Source organism: Ambystoma mexicanum, chromosome 6p, assembly GCF_040938575.1.
Source record: "Ambystoma mexicanum isolate Mex_15411 chromosome 6p, UKY_AmexF1_1, whole genome shotgun sequence".
Taxonomy (NCBI): domain Eukaryota; kingdom Metazoa; phylum Chordata; class Amphibia; order Caudata; family Ambystomatidae; genus Ambystoma; species Ambystoma mexicanum.
The window spans coordinates 1,264,479,133-1,264,498,440 of record NC_090935.1 but is presented as its reverse complement, the minus strand read 5'-3'; the positions used below and the strand labels follow the sequence as shown (position 1 = coordinate 1,264,498,440).

General features: G+C 46.1%; 1 protein-coding gene across 2 annotated transcripts in view; it reads left to right on the top strand.

Moving 5' to 3' along the window:
- The window catches only part of UHRF2 (ubiquitin like with PHD and ring finger domains 2), a 1,897,232-nt gene that overhangs the window by 501,464 nt on the left and 1,376,460 nt on the right, over nt 1-19,308 (top strand). For both annotated transcript variants that reach the window (XM_069625927.1, XM_069625926.1), the window contains exon 4: nt 7,688-7,906. In XM_069625927.1, the coding sequence (XP_069482028.1) occupies nt 7,688-7,906 (219 nt within the window). The remainder of the gene's footprint in view (nt 1-7,687; nt 7,907-19,308) is intronic.

Below are 19,308 nucleotides of genomic sequence, written 5' to 3'. Positions count from 1 at the left end.
GCAAGTTCTTGCTGTTCCCGGATGTGTAAGACCAGACCATCAGCAGAGGGAACAGTACTAGACGGAACTGGTTGAAAAGGCATTAACCGAGGATGTAGACCAGTGGAACAGAAGAATGGGCTGACTCCAATGGAGGCATGAACAGTGTTGTTGTAGGATACTTCGGCCAGATCTAGCCCACCTTTCCAATTAGACTGTGTGGCATTGGCAAAACAGCGGAGGTACCCCTCCAAAGTCTGATTGGTCCTTTCGGTTAGCCCATTTGTCTGTGGGTGATAGCCTGAGCTTAGAGCTCTATGTATTCCCAGATGACCACACACCTGTCTCCAAAATGATGAAAGGAACTGGGTACCTCTATCCGATATGATTTTCTCCGGTAGGCCGTGCAACCGGTAGATGTCGTGCAGAAACGCTGAAGCCATTTGAGTAGCTGTAGGGATTTTCCGGAATGGGATGAAATGGGCCAGTTTGGTGAAGCTGTCCACAACCACCATTATACAGGTGTACCCTTCAGATGGAGGCAAATCCACAATGAAATCGGTGGCGATAGTATGCCATGGATAGGGAGCCACTTCGGTGGGCATTAACAAACCCAATGGTCGTCTTCTGGGAACCTTGCACTGGGCACATATTGGACAGCTGTCAATGTACTTCTGGACCTCGGTCGCCCAACCAGGCCACCAGAACTGTCGGGATATCAACTCTCGAGTGGCTCTGACCCCGCGATGTCCTCCTATGGGTGAATCATGGAATCCGTGTAGAATGCCCCTTCTAATGGCTCCTCTGGGTATGTAGAGTCTTCTTTGAAAAAACAACAGTCCGTCTCGTTCTGATACTAGTTGCCGACTAAGAAGGGACGTTCTTTCTGGATCCGACCGAGTGGCTTCCGCGATGGACTTAAGGTGAGAGGACAAGGCCAGCAGAAAATGGCGAGGAGAAATCAGTGGCTGTTCTGGACAGGGCGTCCCATCTACGTTTTCCAGGGACCTGGAAAGCGCATCCGCTTTCGTATTGGAGGTTCCCGGGATATAAGTAACATGGAACTCAAACGGAGAGAAGAAGAAGGCCCACCGGGCTTGACGAGGAGTCCGACATTGCAGAGAGCGAAGATATTGCAGATTGCGATGGTCTGTCCGCACCTCCACAGAAAAGCGTGCTCCGAGGAGAAAATGTCTCCATTCCTCGAATGCGGTCTTGATGGCTAACAGTTCCCTTTCAATCACCGCGTAGTTTCGTTCGCTGGGACTCAACTTGCGAGAATAATAGGCTACTGGATGTTCTACCAACGTGATAGGATCTTTCTGAAGAAGGACTGCCCCTACAGCAAAGCTGGAAGCATCGGCCTCCACTATGTAAGGCAACTCTTCCTGGGGATGGCGCAGGATCGGGGCAGCCATAAAGGCCGACTTCAATACGTCGAAAGCCCGGGAAGCCACGAGATCCCATTCGAACGTGATCTTGCTGCTGGTTAGCCTGGTGAGGGGCGCCGAGATCTGTGAGAACTGTGGGATAAAGCGCCTGTAAAAGTTTGCGAATCCCAGGAAGCGTTGGAGAGCCTTGATATCGTGTGGATGTCTCCATTCTTGTATGGCTCGCACCTTCTTGGGATCCATCCCAATGCCTTCTTGATTGATAACAAATCCCAAGAATTCAATGCTGGGTTGGTGAAAGCTACATTTCTCCGCTTTGGCGAACAGGTTATTGACGGACAGCCGATGAAGGACCTCACGAACATGTTCCACATGCTCGTCTAAGGATTTAGAGAATATCAATATGTCGTCCAGATAAACCCAAACGGATAACCCTAACAGGTCACCAAAGATGTAGTCCATGAATCGTTGAAAAACAGCGGGAGCATTACATAGGCCGAAAGGCATAACCCTGTATTCAAAATGCCCAAAAGATGTCTTGAAAGCTGTCTTCCACTCGTCCCCACTCCTGATGCGCACCAAATGATAAGCTCCGCGGAGGTCCAATTTGGAGAAGATTCGCGCAGTATGCAGGGTTTCAAGGATGCTGCGAATTAAGGGTAAAGGATACCGGTCCTTGGCTGTTATGTCATTCAACTGCCGGTAGTCGACACAGGGTCTCAATGTACCTTCTTTTTTCTTTACAAAAAACAGGGGGAATCCTGCAGGCGATTTCGATGGCACAATGTACCCCTTTTCTAGACTCTCCGACAAATACTCCTGAAGAACTAGCTTCTCGTCACGTGTCAAAGCATATAGTTTCCCATGGGGAATAACGTGGTCCGGTAGCAGGTCAATGGAGCAATCAAAAGAACGGTGTGGAGGAAGGGGTATGTTGCCAGGTTCAGAAAACACATGTTTGAATTCGGAATATTCCTGTGGGACCAGAGACGTGGAACATAGATGAACCCCATTGCTGTCCGTTATTAGAGAAGTCGAGACGGTCCTGGTGGGAACGGGTAGCTTGCATTCTTGAGCACACCGTTCGGATGAAAAGGTCAAGGTCTGGGTTCTCCAGTCTATCAAAGGATTGTGGTGTTGCAACCAAGGTAATCCCAAAACCATCTTGTAGTTCGGTGACTTGATAACATCAAAGGCTAGTTCCTCGTAATGATCAGCAATCAGAAGGGCCAGTCCAACTGTGAACTGACTAACGGGTCCAGAAGACAAGGGAGTACCATCAATAAGCTCCACCGACAGAGGCGTGTGTCTGGAAACGAGTGGTATCTTATGTCTGGTGACGAACGTTTCGTCGATGTAATTGCCGGAAGCCCCACAGTCCAGTAGACCGGATACTTCCAGGTTCTTGTCTGGTAGTTTAATTCGGACCTTCAGGGTCTGTAGTACCGCTGGTTGCATGGGCAGACGTATAGAACAAATAACAGAAGGGTCTGAGGAAGGAATGGGACCTGTCGTTGCCCTTCCTGTATACGACAGGTCTCCTAGTTTCCCGACTTCTTCTTCTGCGGACGCAAAGGACACGTACCCAAATAATGTCCAGCTGCTCCACAGTAAAGACACAAACGCAAAGACCTCCTTCGTTTCTTCTCTTCTTCCGTCAAAGGTCCCCTCATGGCTCCTACTTGCATGGGCTCAGGTCCGGACTCGGTCGACCCAAACGAACCAGCAGGTGTGTTGGTTGTCCGGGGACCGCTTCTGTCAAGCCGACGTCTCTCAGCCTTTCGTTCGGCTAGCCTTTGGTCAATACGGAGTACTTGATCGATCAAGAGTTGAAGGCTCTCTGGTTCAGGGATGTGAAGTAACTCATCCTTGTACTCCTCTCTCAGGCCTCGACGAAACAGTGTCTTCTGTGTAATTTCGGGCCACTGGGAGTCAGTAGCCAAAAGTCGGAAACGGCTGATGTAGGTGATGACGTCATTGCTTCCCTGTTTGTAGTCCATCAATTGATTCTGTGCAACGGAGGCCAGGTTCGGCGTCTGAAATACCTCAAGAAAGGCCTTTTCAAAGGCAGCAAAGTCATTCAAAATAGGACTGTTCGTAACCACAAACGGAGTTGCCCAAGCTAATGCGTTCCCAGTTAGGTTCCCCAAGATGTAACCAATCTTGGCCCTATCAGTGTTGAAGTAGGTAGACCTGAAGAGAAAGTGTATTCTGCAGTGGTTACAAAACTCCGCCACCCGTCTAGGGTCTCCGTCGAATTTGATGGGTGTTGTATGAGCCAATGATCCCTCTCCTTGAGAGGTACTAGGTGCTCCTTGCGTAATCATTTGTCGTAATGTTTGATTCTCCTGACGCAGGGCGGTCATCTCGGCCCTGAGCGCTAGCAACTCGTTCCTCATGTCCTGCGATTCATCCATCTCTGAATCAGGAGGAAGGCGTCTCAATCTGTCAAGCTGATTGGCCCGAGAGGACCGCGTACCTGTAGTCTTGGTGGTTGGTCTCGCTGAGGTCGCCAGTCTGGAGTCCAGGAACTGATGAGATAGCGGCACGAGGAATCAGCCTCTCCACCACCCAAATGAGGAACTGGGTGAAGGATGGACCAACCCCCAATGTCACAAAGGCACTCTCCCAGGTAAGCGTGACAAGAGGATGTAGGCTCAGATGGAGGGAACCATAGTCCAGGTAGAGCTTGTTGTCCAGACCATGAATCTTCCAAGAACCTCAGTGCAGCGACAGTTGATAGATAGACCAGTGTAGCAGAAAGGTATTCGTAGTAGGCAAAGGAGCTTGGCTGGTGCAGATAGTTCCAATGGTACACAGGATGAGATTCGGAGTCAGGCAAGACAGGAAAGAGTGAGGACAGTTGGAACTAGTTGTCTGGCCAATTAGAGAACTGTAGGAACGTGCCCAAGATGGAACAGGGGGAATGCAGGCTAGTGTGGGATAAGTCCCCTCTACACAATGATGACTCAGGACAGAACTCCGGAATGGGCTGAGGGAAGACTGACCCAGGGCAAAACCTAGGTAGTAGCTGGAGGCTGGCTGGCCCAGGGCCGAACCCAGGTGAGGATTGAAGGCAGGCAGGCCCAGGACAGGACCCGGATAAGAACTGGAGTCAGGCTGGCCCAGGGCAGGCCACAGGTAAGGACTGGAGGCAGGCAGGCCCAGGACAGGCCACAGGTAAGGCTGGAGGCAGGCAGGCCCAGGACAGGCCACAGGTAAGGCTGGAGGCAGGCAGGCCCAGGACAGGCCACAGGTAAGGCTGGAGGCAAGCAGGTAGGCCCAGGACAGGCCACAGGTAAGGCTGGAGGCAGGTAGGCCCAGGACAGGCCACAGGTAAGGCTGGAGGCAGGTAGGCCCAGGACAGGCCACAGGTAAGGCTGGGCAGGAACAACGAGGAAAGCGAAGCAAACCGCGTTGAGACGCGGGCAGCTTTGACTAGCGGCCTCTTTTATGGGCCGCCGGCGCCCGAGAGGCCTGGAACGCAAACCGTTCCGTTTCCGGGCGCCGGCGAACCCAGAACGAGGCTTGGAAGGCAAGCCCCCACGGCGCATGCGCGGAACCGAGAGAGAGGACCTCCGCGCATGCGCCGAAGGCCGCCGGCCCTGTAATCCGTTGCTCCCCTCCCGGCGAGTCCCCAGACGCGAACGCGCGGGTAGACTCGCCAGGAGGAAATGGGAGCGGCAGACCCCAGTCTCCCGCGTGACATGACAATAATTTGGGACTAGTAAAGCCAATGGTGACTTAACATGCCCTGGGAGACAGTAGTCAGTCCCAGGGTATGGAGTCTATGGTGGGGTGTCACTATGACACTCCTGTGTTACTGCACGGAGGGTGCTCTGTAACACACATAGTAAAAACACATGAGATCCTATGGAGTAAAGGACCCCATAGCCCATAAGACACATTAACAGTCAAAGGAACACCATAAATCATGTCCAAGAGTGGGAGAAAGAGTCTCACTCTTGGCAGGAGAAAAAACCAAACTCCAGAAATCCAGCAAAGCTGCTGGGGGACTCACTAGGTTAGGAAATTCAGCCTAAAGAGAGAATTCTCCCTAACAGAGCGGCTGCCATTCTGCCCGCCAGGTCAGTCCTGGCAGGCGAGACGGCAGCCGCACGCCGGCTCTGAGTGTGCCAGTCCGGTAACAATGGTGCTGGTAGGCTTACCGGCACTGTTGTTACTGGATCGGCATGCTTGTAACGAAGCCCTAGGTCTTATTAAGTTCTTGTTTTCTTTGAAAAGTTTGTCAACCAGAAATGTTGAAAAGATTTGCGTTTTGCCATACTTGAATCTCTGTTCTAAAAAAACATTTGTTTTGCCATCCTGAACAGTAGTAAATACTTTCCTTTATCTTATCCAAACCAACACTGTGGAAAATATACTTTGTTTATACATTGTGAAAGACTAGAAGAGACTTTCTCTTTTCCAAATCAGTCTCATGGAAAGAACATTTGTTGTCATCTTGAATAGATTATTAGGTAAAAGATAAATTTGTAATGCCTTTTAAGAGACTGGTTTTTAACACAGAACATTGTGAATAGTTTGCCTGAAATAATCCAGGGGAAAGGGAGCCAACCCTTGGATACAAGAAGTGTTTTTGTTGAAGTTATATGTTTGAGTTATTGCACTTTTCTGTTGAGTTGAACTTTGAAACATTTACCTTGCATATTGTTTTTGCATGTAATAGTGTGAGGGTCAGATTGAGTTTGGACACAAGGTCATCCTGCTTTGATTTTAGTGTAATAGGAAGGGACACTCTTGTTAGGATAGGCAACGTTAAGCCTTTATCCCAACCCCTTTCTATTAATAAAATTGCTAATGTTGAGAAAGATATCTCTTTGTGTCCGCCTCTCATTGCTAACCCCTCACACTATCCTTACCTGAATAAAATCCAGAGGATAAAGATATTGAGAGGCTTCTAGCGTAACAAAAGCAGATGGGCATCACATGCAATACCAAATGGAGGGGTTGATTTCCATTTTCCATTTTTCCATTTTATTTACATTTATAAAGCCCATGACTACTGCAAACACTTCGGTATTGTTTATGATCTTATTAGAGATGGCCCTAAACATGTGCAGGACATGATGTCTAATTTAGCTGATCTATCCACCCAACTGATAATTGGATTTTTTTGGTCGAAAAGGGCACTGCGCATCTTTTCAATCCATACATCCGTTAACATCTGCCCAAGTGTCGGGATAGGCGACTGACGTCCCGGCACATAGACCTGTAGTACCTTGCAGTCTTCTTGGTTAAGTAAATTGATTACAGCTCTATGGAGAATTGTGAACTAAATGAAGGAACCACAGGTTAGCAGTGTAGTTTGGAAAACCTATGTTGCCCTCTGAGCCATCAACGTCTAGGTGACCTGTGCAGCATTCAGACACTATCTGCCTCTATTGCAAACTGGAGGGTCCAATACTGGGCAACTTTAGGGTCACAAGTGCTCAAAAGCAGCGTCTGTGGCCTTGACACTTGTCAGTTAACTGTTAACGTAACAGCCAAAATCATGTGATTTGTTGCTACAATTTTATAGACAATGCATATAATCGCTTTCATGAGGCCTTGTATTTTGACAGTGTTATTCCTTTTCTTTGCCTCGTGCGCTGCTTAGTACCCTTTGCCAGCAGATTTAATATTTTAGCTATGCTTTTAAGGACCTTGAATTGTAAAGTACTTTACTAATTGTTATCAGAAGGCTCATAGAAAAGAAACATTTATAGGAAAAATATCGAGTGTATAAGGCAGAGGGAAAGGAGCTTGAGCAAAAACGGTTTTGCAGTGAGGGCAGGCGTATTTGGGTGATGGGGTTGGGCGTAAACCCACCATGTATTAGGGCCAGTTTTGCAGAGGTGCAGGCAGGTTTCAAATCGAGTTCAGGGTGCTCTTTCTCATGCACTCAAGATGTTTGCGTGCAAACGAAACAAACATGTATTGATTTAACAAAAATTGAAGTGTATAATCAAAGTGACCCGTTTTTCGGCAATTCATTTTCCAGATGTTGAGACCTGCGACGAGTATAAACTTGGGACATCTGCTCTGTAATGGTTGGGTGTTATTTGGGTGATCACGTTATTCTCTTACGTTTTACCTCGGAAGTGGTGTGTTAACGTCCTCAATACCACTGATCAGTTAAACAGTTAAATAGTGGCATTGTGAAGACCAATTACAAAATATTTAGTTTTTCTTTTCCATTTCTTTTATTGCCATCTTAAATTCCTAACCATCTAGTCTCTTAAACAACGCTTGTTTTGGTTCACACATGAACTTGTGAATTGTATATAACGATTTTCTTTCCTTTTTGTTTAAAGTTATCCAGAGAATGGTGTTATAGAAATGCTTGCCTGCAATGTCCGCCCACGAGCAAGAACTATCCTGAAATGGGGCGACCTTCACGTGGATGATGTTGTGATGGTAAACTACAATGCAGAGATTCCAGAGGAGCGTGGATTCTGGTATGATGCTAAAATCACAGCTTTGAAAGAATTCTCAAGAACTAACAAAGAAGTTTATGGGAGAATTGCAGTGGGGTAAGATATTTTTTTTCTTTATGTCCATCACACTTGATGTTTCTTATTTTGTTTGTATATTTATTAGCCTTCTATTTATAGGTCTCGGGTAGTGTTTTCTTTTTTTTAAAATGTGATCCTCACTCTTTCTTCCACTAGTTGATTTGTTAAATGTTTAAAGTTCTGTATTAGGTAAATGAACCATGTCCAGATTGCACATATAATTTACAGATCTGGAAAACATTGAAATAAGTGTGAAAAAGTGACTTTCCTTGCACCATTAGCGACTCCATGGGAAGCCAAAAAGAGCAAACACTATGGTATAAGGCTCCTCCGCTGGGCAGGATTTACTGTCATTCAAAAGAGATTTTGTCAACCGGATGACTACCTAACTAATGGATACAAGTTTGAGGTATTAGAAAGCTTAAAAACCTCTATTTTCATACTGATGGGTCGCAAATCAGTGTTCTTTATTTATACAAAATACCTCAATCAAAATGTACTCTATTATAATCTAAACACGTTGATATGTTTCCATGTGAGGTCTGTCTACAAAACAATTGAGCCACAGAAATAGCACACAGTGCAATTATATCCACTACAAACCTGTAATCTCACAAAAGAAATTAACCAGGACCTTTGGGGATCACTTTTTCTAATCATTGCATTATTTGTGGAACACCCAGCTGCACTGAAATGCTTGCCAAGTTCCGGTGCCATTCGCTTGAGTTTTCTTTCAATTCGAATAATGCTGGATGATTAAAAAAAATACTATTTCTGAATGGGGAAAAGAGTTCTACTTCTGCTGATGTGCCATTGACTGTATTAGGATCAGACTTGTAAACAGGCTGCCATCCTTCGAATGAGAGAGAAAGCATCCTTTAACCAATGTCAGACAGGGTTATTGAGAAATGCATGCGCATGCACACCAACGAGATAGCAATAGTAGCCTTGCTATGCTGAGAGTGTATAATCATATTATTTTTCTTATTTTAATAATGTTAAATTCCTCTATTTCTTTCTTACCTACTGAGACTACCCAATCCTAAACTTTCTAAATGTTTGAATGCCTTATATAACGGCTTGATTCTGAAAATAATGTTCTAATCCTGAGGCACTGAAACTTCCATACAATCTTCTACTTATTAATTTGTTTGTGGGGGAAAAAATAATTGTTTTACACCCAACAGTGAATACATCTATATGTCTTTCTACTTGTGTATTCATTTATTGGCTCTTTTATTCCTCTGAATGCTTTTTTCAATTCTCATATGCAACTAACTCAACTCCATTTTTGGTGGGCTTTTATATTTCCACTAGTGTACAGGCCCGTGTACAAGAGCCAAAATGCAGGTTATCATTAACACAGTGGGACCACCATATAGCGTAAGCCTACAGCTCCCTCTAGCGATGGCTACAGGCGAAGCTACGCGAATTGGACCACTGTATATCTAAAGGAAACAGCTCCCTCTAACAGAGAATTCTGTGCATTTGGGCAGCCTATGGCAACAGACAAACCTACACCTGGCCTTTTATATTATTAAGATTGTATGTTATGGTTTCTGAAACTCCTGAGGAATTCTATATTAGGGGCTCCAATCCTTATGTAAGTCATCCCCGCCACACAGCTATGTTTAAGTCCATGAAAAAGCAAGATCAGCAATCTCAGATACCAAGGGAGACCCATAATCTTCTTTTTTTCTTGTGATTTAATTAAGCGTCTAGCATCTGGCGCTCATATTTCCATTAGAGATCTTCCTTTTTTAATCAATGGTACATGTAATTCTGTTTTGCACGCTTCATTTTTGATTCCATTACCTTACCATAAATACCTTTGTAATATTTCTCAATGATAATGAACAATTACAAAATGTGACTCTGGTTGCACGTACATTGCATTGATTACGATGGTACAAAAATGTATTCCAAAAAATGCCAAGTGTTGATTATACTAAAGATATGATTATTATTAACATTTTGTGTGCTTTATGTACGGGAACTATTCTGTTTTGCCCTTTGGGAGGTGGGAGAAGAGCGTGAAAGATGGGAGGGAGCAAAAGGACCAGCAAATGACAAATTACCTCTGTCAATTTTAATTAAAAAGATTACAAAGGCCATTTGTGGATTAATTAATTATTAGTTATACAAATGCAAATGTTCACTGGGCAGGCTTGATGTGATTCTCCTGTTAATGGTTACCCATATCGTGAATAATTCTGTTTCAATCATAGACTGTTTTTACAGGGTCAAAGGGTAAATAGAGCAATATCACTTAAGATATATCTATCTGTAGACTGTGGTCTTGCCAATCTCTCTCTAGTTTGGAGGTTGGATGCACCCCTACAAACATCTGCCTCACTTTCTGGGCATACTCCCGATAATCTTAAGGGTCAGAGAATTAAGTAGACTGCAAAAACATTACAAAATGTGCCCAAGTAGTAAGGAATTTAATTGCAGCCCCAAAGTTCTTTACCCTGAATTTGTTCGATAGACACAACATATAAACTAATGGGATGGGTCAACACAAGTTATTTATAAATTCTTTTGTTGAGTCCATGAAATGTTTTATTGTACAATCACAGAAGAGTTTCAAACACACCATAGGAAAGAAATGCAACCTGGAATTGATATTGAAGCGCAGAGAACATCACGCTTTGATGAGAAAGTTCTGGAAGGATCAGACGAAAGGTTTAGAGGATCATATAGTTATTTCAATAAAAAGGAAACCTATAAATAGTAACTGGACACGTTTGAGGTGGAGAAAGATGAAATGTAATAATTAGTGTGATAACGTATCTGTGATAAAGGTTATGATAAAAGTTTTTTTTTTTTTTTTTACTGAGATATGTGAATAAGAAATCTGGAAGATCTGCATCCCACTGTAGTAATCCAGTTGAAGAAAAAAGATTATGTATAAAAACAATTTAGTCTTAAGTGGGCTAATTAATTAAGTTAATGAGGAGACAGCATATGTTTCCTGGAAATGAAAGGTAGTTTCATGAAATACGTCATGATGGAAATCATTCTAGGATTAAAACTGTCTAGAACTGCGGCCCTTCATCAACTGTGCCACTCATATTTGAGCAACATCCATCTTTTTGGTGTGATTATTCATGGAAAACAGTATCTTGGTGCCTCTTTTAAAGAAAAAGGGCTGCGATATGGCCTACAAATTATAGATTGTTTGCCCTTTTGGACATTTCAGGTATAATGTTTGTCAAATGCCTCTTAAGTTCATTTGAAATTTTGTTTCTTAGCCAGACTGTATTCAGAGGAGGTCTGTCACCAGGTGTAAAATCAATGGTGCTATTTCTCTGAGAAAACAAATCCCCATTTCCTAATGTGATCCCACTTTGATCCAGTAAATAGTACTAGATTTTTGCAGAAACTACATCAATGGGGGACTGATTCATTGTTGCTTCACCTAATAATTCGATTTCATGAAAAAACAACAGTACAGATTAGTCTCACTCACAAGGAAAAAAACACATTTAGGTATGTAAAACAGTTTTTCGTTCTCCCAACCATATTTAAATTATATGTAGCTGATCCTGCTGCCCACTTGTCTGAGACGAGTTTTCCTCCAAGTATTGAGGGGTCTAAGACCCAATGCCTTGCTTACGCTGAAGACCTTGTGGTATTTGAAACACCATCTGTAGATTTTCAGCAGCTCTTAAATAGACTGCAATCATATGCATTGGTAAATGATTTAGAAATTAACATAACCAAAACCATGCATCAAGGGCATAATAAAACTAAATTTATTTGGAGAAGGCCCTGCAATATATAATATGTAGGTACTAGCTTAACTACCCGTCTTCACCCGGGATTCGGATTCTCCGATTTTTAAATCTATGATCGGTAAATATCACTTCAGTTTCTTCAGCAGTTACATTGCTTTGTTTTTTAGCAGCACACATTCTCAGATCAGTAAGTCTTGCTTGAGTTTCTTCTGCAGTTTCATTCCTTTGTTGTTCAGCAGCACAAATTCTCTTAACAGCAAGTTGTGTTTTAGTTTCTCCAGCAGTTTTGTTGCTTGTTTAACAGCTCGAATTCTCTGATTAGTAAGTCTTGCTTCAGGTACTTGAGCACTTGCATTGTTCGGTCAGAAAGCATGTTGAATTCTGTTAGCTTCATGGTCTTGAGATCATCCTTCTTTAGAGTGTTGACCATGTTTTAGCTTTCAATGTTTTGTTTTGTTTCGGGTGGGATTATATATTGCTCTTTTTTTCGTGGCATTTCTGTAAAAATATATTTGTAGGATTAAAGCATTAATGAAAGGAGAGAATACAGAAGAAAAAAGTATTTTCTATTAAACATGGAACCTGATTCAAATCAACTGATTCAACTGTCATCTTCAAATTGTAGAAAAATTCCATTTGATGTCATGAGGGTGAAGTACCTGTCCTTTACAAAATTTAGCGATAGAAGTTAATCAGGTGGTGATCATGTTTCAGCTTCGACGTGCGATGATGAGCATTACGGTAACCCACCGTAATTTACGGTGCCGTAATTAGCGCCTTCCCCATTCCCATTGAGCCCTATCGGCCAAAAATGGGAATGGGGAAGGGGCCATGGTGAATGGGGATTTACCGCCCCGCCAACCTTGGAATGGGGCAGTAAATCCGCCATCCACCATGGCGGAATCCGGCATGGACCATGGTGCTAATCTCACCATGGACCAACGCCAGGGTTGTAATGAGGCCCAATGCCTCAAAAGAAGAAAGATAACTTAATTGCATTGTTTTTACTTGATAGAAATGTTGGCCATTTGGCATGCTCCCTATTCTGGAGTTAATAAAACCAAAATTGATAACAACAATCATTGTTGGTTCAGAAATATAACCACTTTGTTACTTTGGTTCAGGGAACTGGAAGCAAAAATCTACAGACGAGGACTTCAACTTTCTGAAGGAACCCTGTTCGAACCATTGAATATTTGGGTTGTGTTTAGCTGATATTTCAGCTGCACGATTCACATTTAAAATCCTGAAAGTTAAGGCTCAGAATCTAATGAATTTATTGAAAGAGGGGTTGTTCTCAGAGTTCTCCATTTCTCCAGCATGGGGTCTGGCATGGATTCACATGCTCATGAATATTCCCCATCGTCAGGCCGGGAATCCTCGGTAAAAGAAATAACAGTTTCACTTTTCACTTATAAACTGTCTTTCTCCTATAAAACAATCACTGAGCTCTGGGTCATACTGCCCTCAGCCAATGACTTCCTCTCCCTAAGCTCCACCTGTGGCAGCCATCTTCAGATTTTTACTGCACGTTCAAGTGTTGGGAGTCCTTGTGTTTTGCTCCATGGAATTGTTCTGCGTTTTCGAGTTTATTCGTTCAAATTTCCAATTTTTGTCTATTAGTGCCCATGTGCTGTTTCGTGCTTTCAACCGGCAAGCAGGGATTCGTTTGTCAGCATCTTTTGTCAAGCCTCAAGTGCTAGAATCATCAAGTTTTCATCGAAGATTCCGGTAGGCCATCAGACTTACACTGCACGCTGGACCATGTCGGAGGAGAAGGACGTAGATTCTCTTCAAACTCTGCTCCTGCTTCGGCTTAAGGAACGTGTTTGTGGAGAACAAACTCTTCCAGTGCATCTACTGTCTCTATCCGGAGCACAAAGAGGCGGATTGCGAGATTTGCCTGGGATTCACCAAATGCACTATAAAGGATCGGCACAGCAGATTGGTGGCGTGGCTCAACGCCAAGGCTTCTACCCCGGGCGGCAAGCAGGGGCATGCCTCATCCAGGAATGGCCGGTCTGAGGAGCGAGCTCATAGGTCCTTTGAGGTCGCCCCATCCGTGGGGATCCAAGACAAGGTCAAGCACTGCAAGTCCATTTCCATCGGGGTCACTGTGCAAGCGGGTCCCGAAACAAGCAGGGCGCAATCTGCATCACCAACTGCTTGTATCTCATTCATCGCGCCAGTTCCTCCTCGAAAAGGAAGTCGGCTAACCGCGGGAAGCTGCTGGAGAAACCCAAGAAGGCCAAGGTGCCGAGTAAGGTGACCGACCTGCCCTTGAAGGCCCAGGTGGCCCAGGAGAAATTGTCATCAATCGAGCTGGTGGCGGCCGCCCTCTCGAAGGCAAAAGTGGCTGACCCGGTCCAGGGGACCTCGGCTAGGCCCAGAGTGGTCCTTCATCCTCTGGTGGTAGGCTACGGCTAAGCGGGTGGAGAAGACGCCTGAGAAGAAGATGCCAGCCCTGAGCCCGGCTGCAAACCCTCAGGATGCAAAAAAGGGGGGGCAGTCCTCCTGGCGTTAAGGTCATCGCTCAACACGAAGATTACGGACTGGGAAAAAGACAATAGCAGACACTATCTAGAAGCCAGGTTACAAACAGAGGGAGAACCCTACACGGTAGCTACTATCTTTGCCCCTAACTCTGCCCAGGACAAGTTCATTCACCAGAAGCTAAATAAGCTAGAGGGTTTTGCCAGTGGCCCCATCATCCTGACAGGCGATTTCAATCTAGCTTGGGAACCACAGAAAGACCGGAGAGAAGGCAGAGCGGGAACCCAGGCGGCACCCTTGAAGAAGCTAAAGGAAAAGATGGACAGGCTGGCATTATTGGACACAAGGAGAGAGAAGAGGGGGGATGCGAAGGGATACACTTTCTTCTCCCACGCACACAGGTCCTCCTCGAGGATTGACTACATTTGGGCCTCTTGTGGCCTACTGGTGTATGTAGAAGAGGTGGAGGTAGGGACCATGGCCCTCTCGGATCATGCCCCAGTAGCGTTCACAATAAGGAGAGACAACAACCTACGGGGGATCTGGCGATGGACATTCCCGGCGTTTATATTTAAAGACAAACTAATTAAGGGGGAAATAAGGGATGCTATGGAAGAATTCTTCCTGATTAATGAGCCAGAAGACACAACTGGAACACTAGGTGGGAAGGGTTTAAGGCCACAATTAGAGTCCAAATCGTCACTGTGAAGGCTAGAAGGGATAAGGAGAGGAGAAACCTCGAAAGGGAACTAGAAAATAAACTGAAACAAGTCATGACACAGATGGGGCTGGGGGCTAGTGGAGATACCAGAAGAGAGTACAGTACAGGGCAATAAGGGGCCAACTGGAGAATCTGCAAATGAGGGAAGCAGAAAGAGCCCTGCTACACCTCAAGCACAGTTACTATGTAAAGGCCAACAAAGCCGATAGAATGTTAGCAAGGCTTCTTAGGAGAGAGGATCGAGACAGAACAATCACAGAAATCAAGCTTAGGGATGGTAGAACAACTACAAAGCTGTCTGCGTTTCACGAGGAATTGGTGGAGTTCTATAGAGAACTCTACAAATCGGAAGATCCTGACGAGACCACCCAAATTTATCTCAAAAACCTCCACCTCCCGAGCATCTCTGAACAGGAATCCCAGGCCCTTGACCTAGACATAACACCTGAAGAAGTGCGAAGAGCAATCTCTACGCTCCCCAGCAATAAAGCTACAGGCCCTGACGGCTTAACCGCAGATTTCTATAAATTATTTAGAGAAGAGCTGATACCCCAACTGGTCCAGCTATACAACGAATTTGGGAGAAATTGGAGAATAACCCCGACTATGGAAGAAGCCAAGGTACTACTGATCCCCAAACCGGGTAAGGATCCCGAAAGCTGTAAGTTCTATAGACCAATAGCACTAATCAACTTAGATGCAAAAATGTACACGAAAATATTGCCCACCAGATTAGACCCTCTCCTCCCACGGCTCATTGGTATAGACCAATCAAGATTCATATGAGGAAGACAGCCGGGACAATACTAGGAAGGTAGCACACCTGGTTAAAAAGGCGAACTTAAAAAAGGTGCCAGCGCTACTCTTGGCACTCGATGCCAAGAAAGCGTTTGACAGGGTAGAGTGGGGGTTCGTGTTCAGCACCATTAGGGTGATGGGCTTTGGGGAGAACTTTGTGAGCAGATTTGAAGCTAACTACTTCAATCCCTCCTTCCGGCTACTGATAAATGGGCATATAACGGAGCAGATCAGGGTAACGAGAGGGACGAAACAGGGCTGTCCCTTGTCCCCCCTTCTATATACGATCTTTTTAGAATGCCTGTTGGCAACGATCAGAGCCACCGAGGACATAGCAGGCATTCCGTTTGGAGGGCAGTCTCAGAAAATAACGGCCTTTGCGGACAACATGCTGCTCACCCTTACGTAGCCAGAATCCTCTGTCAGGGCACTGGAGAGAGAACTGGGGATATTTAGAAGGGTCGCAGGGCTTAAGATAAACACAAACAAGTCTGAAGGCCTGAATTTAACACTGCCAACAGAAACGGAAAGAGAGTTAAAAAATGAATTCCCATACACCTGGTAACCCACAGTGATAAAATACTTGGGGCTCAACATTCCTAGGGACATTGAATCCCTATACCAGGAAAATTACGTAGCACTGCTTGTCCATATCAAAAAACTCCTGCAGAAATGGAGCCCACTCAGGATCTCATGGTTAGGTAGGATCAATGTAATAAAGATGGTAATTCTTCCAACAATCTTGTACTACTTTACGACATTACTAACGAAAGTCCCCCAAACATTATTTAAAAACCTCTAAGAGGCCATAAGGAAATTCATCTGGAATAATAAAAAGCCCATGGTGGGGATGTCCCTTATGCAAAGACTAAGAAGCATGGGAGGTCTGGGTGCTCCGGACTTCAGAGCACACTACCAAGCCTCCCAGATTAGAGTGATTAGAGACTGGTCCAAAAATGATATAAACAAGTGATGGAGACAAATGGAGCATGCACTAGTGGGAGGACCCCTAGATGTTGTCCTGTTGATGCCCAAAACAGACAGACCCGAAAAAGTATGCAAGAGCACAATAGGATCACTTGTGGGGGAGGCATAGGACGAACTGGTGGCTACCTTGGAACTCACAACCTATCCCTCACCTTTTACCCTGATTCCCTACAATCCACAGTTCACACCTGGGCAAGGAGCAAAAGGCTTTCTTAGCTGGGAAAAGGGGGGCTGCCTTATGATCAGAGATATGTTTGAAGGAGGGGAAATCAAGTCATTCAACCAATGCAAGACAGACTTCTCACTTGGGAAGGGGAGAGATTCAGATATATGCAACTGCGCCACTGGCTACTCCAACCAGGGATAAAGGGAGCAGCGCTGAGGCCCTTAACGTCCTTTGAGAAATTGCTAACAGTAACCACGGGAGATAAGAATCTGGTAGGCACACTCTATAGGAGGTATGGGAGAGACTCTGGGGTAACATTCCAGAGCTGGCTAAATCGATTCATATACAGGATTTTTGGACTAAGCGAATGTGCCAATGGTATCTCACCTTGACAGCCCTGAACAAAATGTATCCCCGGGTACGGAAAGAATGCTGGAGAGGCTGTAGGGAGGAAGGTACCTGGAGGCACGTGTGGTGGAGCTGCCCCCTTTTCCAGGGATACTGGGACATGGTAACAACCGCAGTCACAGAAATGACTGGGGTCCATGGCAGAGTCAGCCGGGGCAAACCTATCATGGGGCTGGGAGACACACTTAAAGAACTCCCATCCAGGGCACAAAGGAAAATGTATGAAACACTAATGCCCTGGTGATCGCCCAGAAATGGAAAACGAGAGAAGCCCCGGAGAAACATGAATGTGTGAGCAAAATTTGGCAGTTCGCCTCAATGGAATGGATGACGTACTCCATCCAAGGAAACCACCAGGGAAGTTGTTTTGTATCCAGTTTGATTATATAACTGGCAATACAAATTGAATTGAAAAAAAGGGGGGCAGTAGAGGCCTCTACGGTGCACCAAGGCAGGGGACGACAAGGACATGGCTTCCCTTCACCCAGTCGTAGAGTACGTGGGGAACGACAATGGCAGAAATGCTGAGGAAGATGACAGTGAACCCGTCAAGGGGGGCGACAATGACGACGACAGAGCCGACGACCACAAAGATGTAGGTGCTGGCCCCAGCAGGCATACTCCACCTCCCAGAGACGTGTCGCTGGACATCCTGTCCACTCTCCACACGCTGGTGTCGGAGATGCTGACGGCATCCCCGGCCCCGGCTCTGGTGGCTCCGGGCCCATCGCAGGCGAAGAAGAGGAAGAGGCACCCCACGCCTCCTAATCAACCGCCTCACATACCCTCCCCCCCATAGGGATACAGGGACGGATACATCGACGACGGATAAAGATGACAATGGCAGAGTGTCCCCGCCACCGAGGGCCTATCCACCTGACGAAGTGGGTTCATTCCACTCCATAAGCACCTGCGCGTAAGAGCTCTTCAGCTGATGCCAGAAGAGACCAAAAAGGAAGGGTTCCTGTACCAGCACAGAGAGGCTAAGAGGAAGACCATTCTGGCAGTGCCTCTCCTACATGACGTTTGGGAAGAGGGCCTAGCGCTGATGAAGAATCCCGCCTCAGTCCAAGCGAAAAGAGACCATTGGAGAATAAGTACCAGGTGCCGGAATCCGCACCCAAGTGCTGGTGATCGGAGCCTTTCCCAGACTCGGTTGTCTTGGCGGCTGCGAGGAAGAAGTCCTCAAATCCATCGTCGTCAGCCTCTGTTCCCCAAGACAGCAAGGGGAAGAAGTAGGGCGCAATGGGCCGAAAGGTGATTTACTCTGTGGCAACGGCAATCAGGGCGGCAAACACACTTGCGATCCTAGCCAGGTATGACAGCGAACTGTGGTACAAGATGGCCCCGTTGCTGGAATTCCTCCCCGACGACAAGCGGGTCGAGGCTCTGGCTATCCTCCAGGAGGGTGAAGTGACATCGACCATGCCATCACCGCGGCCCTGAACACCGCGGACACTGGCTTCCGCCAGATGAGGAACGGTGTCTGCCTCTATCGTCGTGGCTGGTTGAAAGCCGCCAACTTTCGGCAGGAAGTTCAGACGAGGGTCCTGGACATGCCGTTTGACGGGATGCTCTTTTTGGGAAGGCTGTCGATGACTCTTTCCAAGCCACCAAGACCAACACAAAGACGACCCGGGCTCTAGGCATGCTTCAGCAACACCACCCTTCCTTTCGTGCCTCAGGAAGCAAATCTGGACAGACAGACAGAATTGTTCTCGACGAGGAATTCAGTCAAGCGATAAGGTGGTGGGGCGTGCGCTCCAACAATTGCCGGAGGCACAGACTTCCAGAGCCCCCCGTCCCAGGAGACTGTCGCCACAGACGCTTCCCTGGAGGGCTAGGGTGTCCACACCGGACATCTCCACACCAGAGGCCTGTGGCTTCCGGAAGAGAGGGATCTCCACATCAATGTCCTGGAACTGCAGGCTTTGTTCTGGGCCCTCAAGTCATTCCTTCCGCCGCTCAAGGGCAAAGTGGTGAGGGTCTTCACAGACAATGCCACCATGGTGTTCTACATCAGGATGCGGGGGGGGGGGGGCAGATCCCCAGCGCTCTCCACAGAGGTGCAGGGGATGTTTCTCATTCCATTCCACCTGGCGGGGGT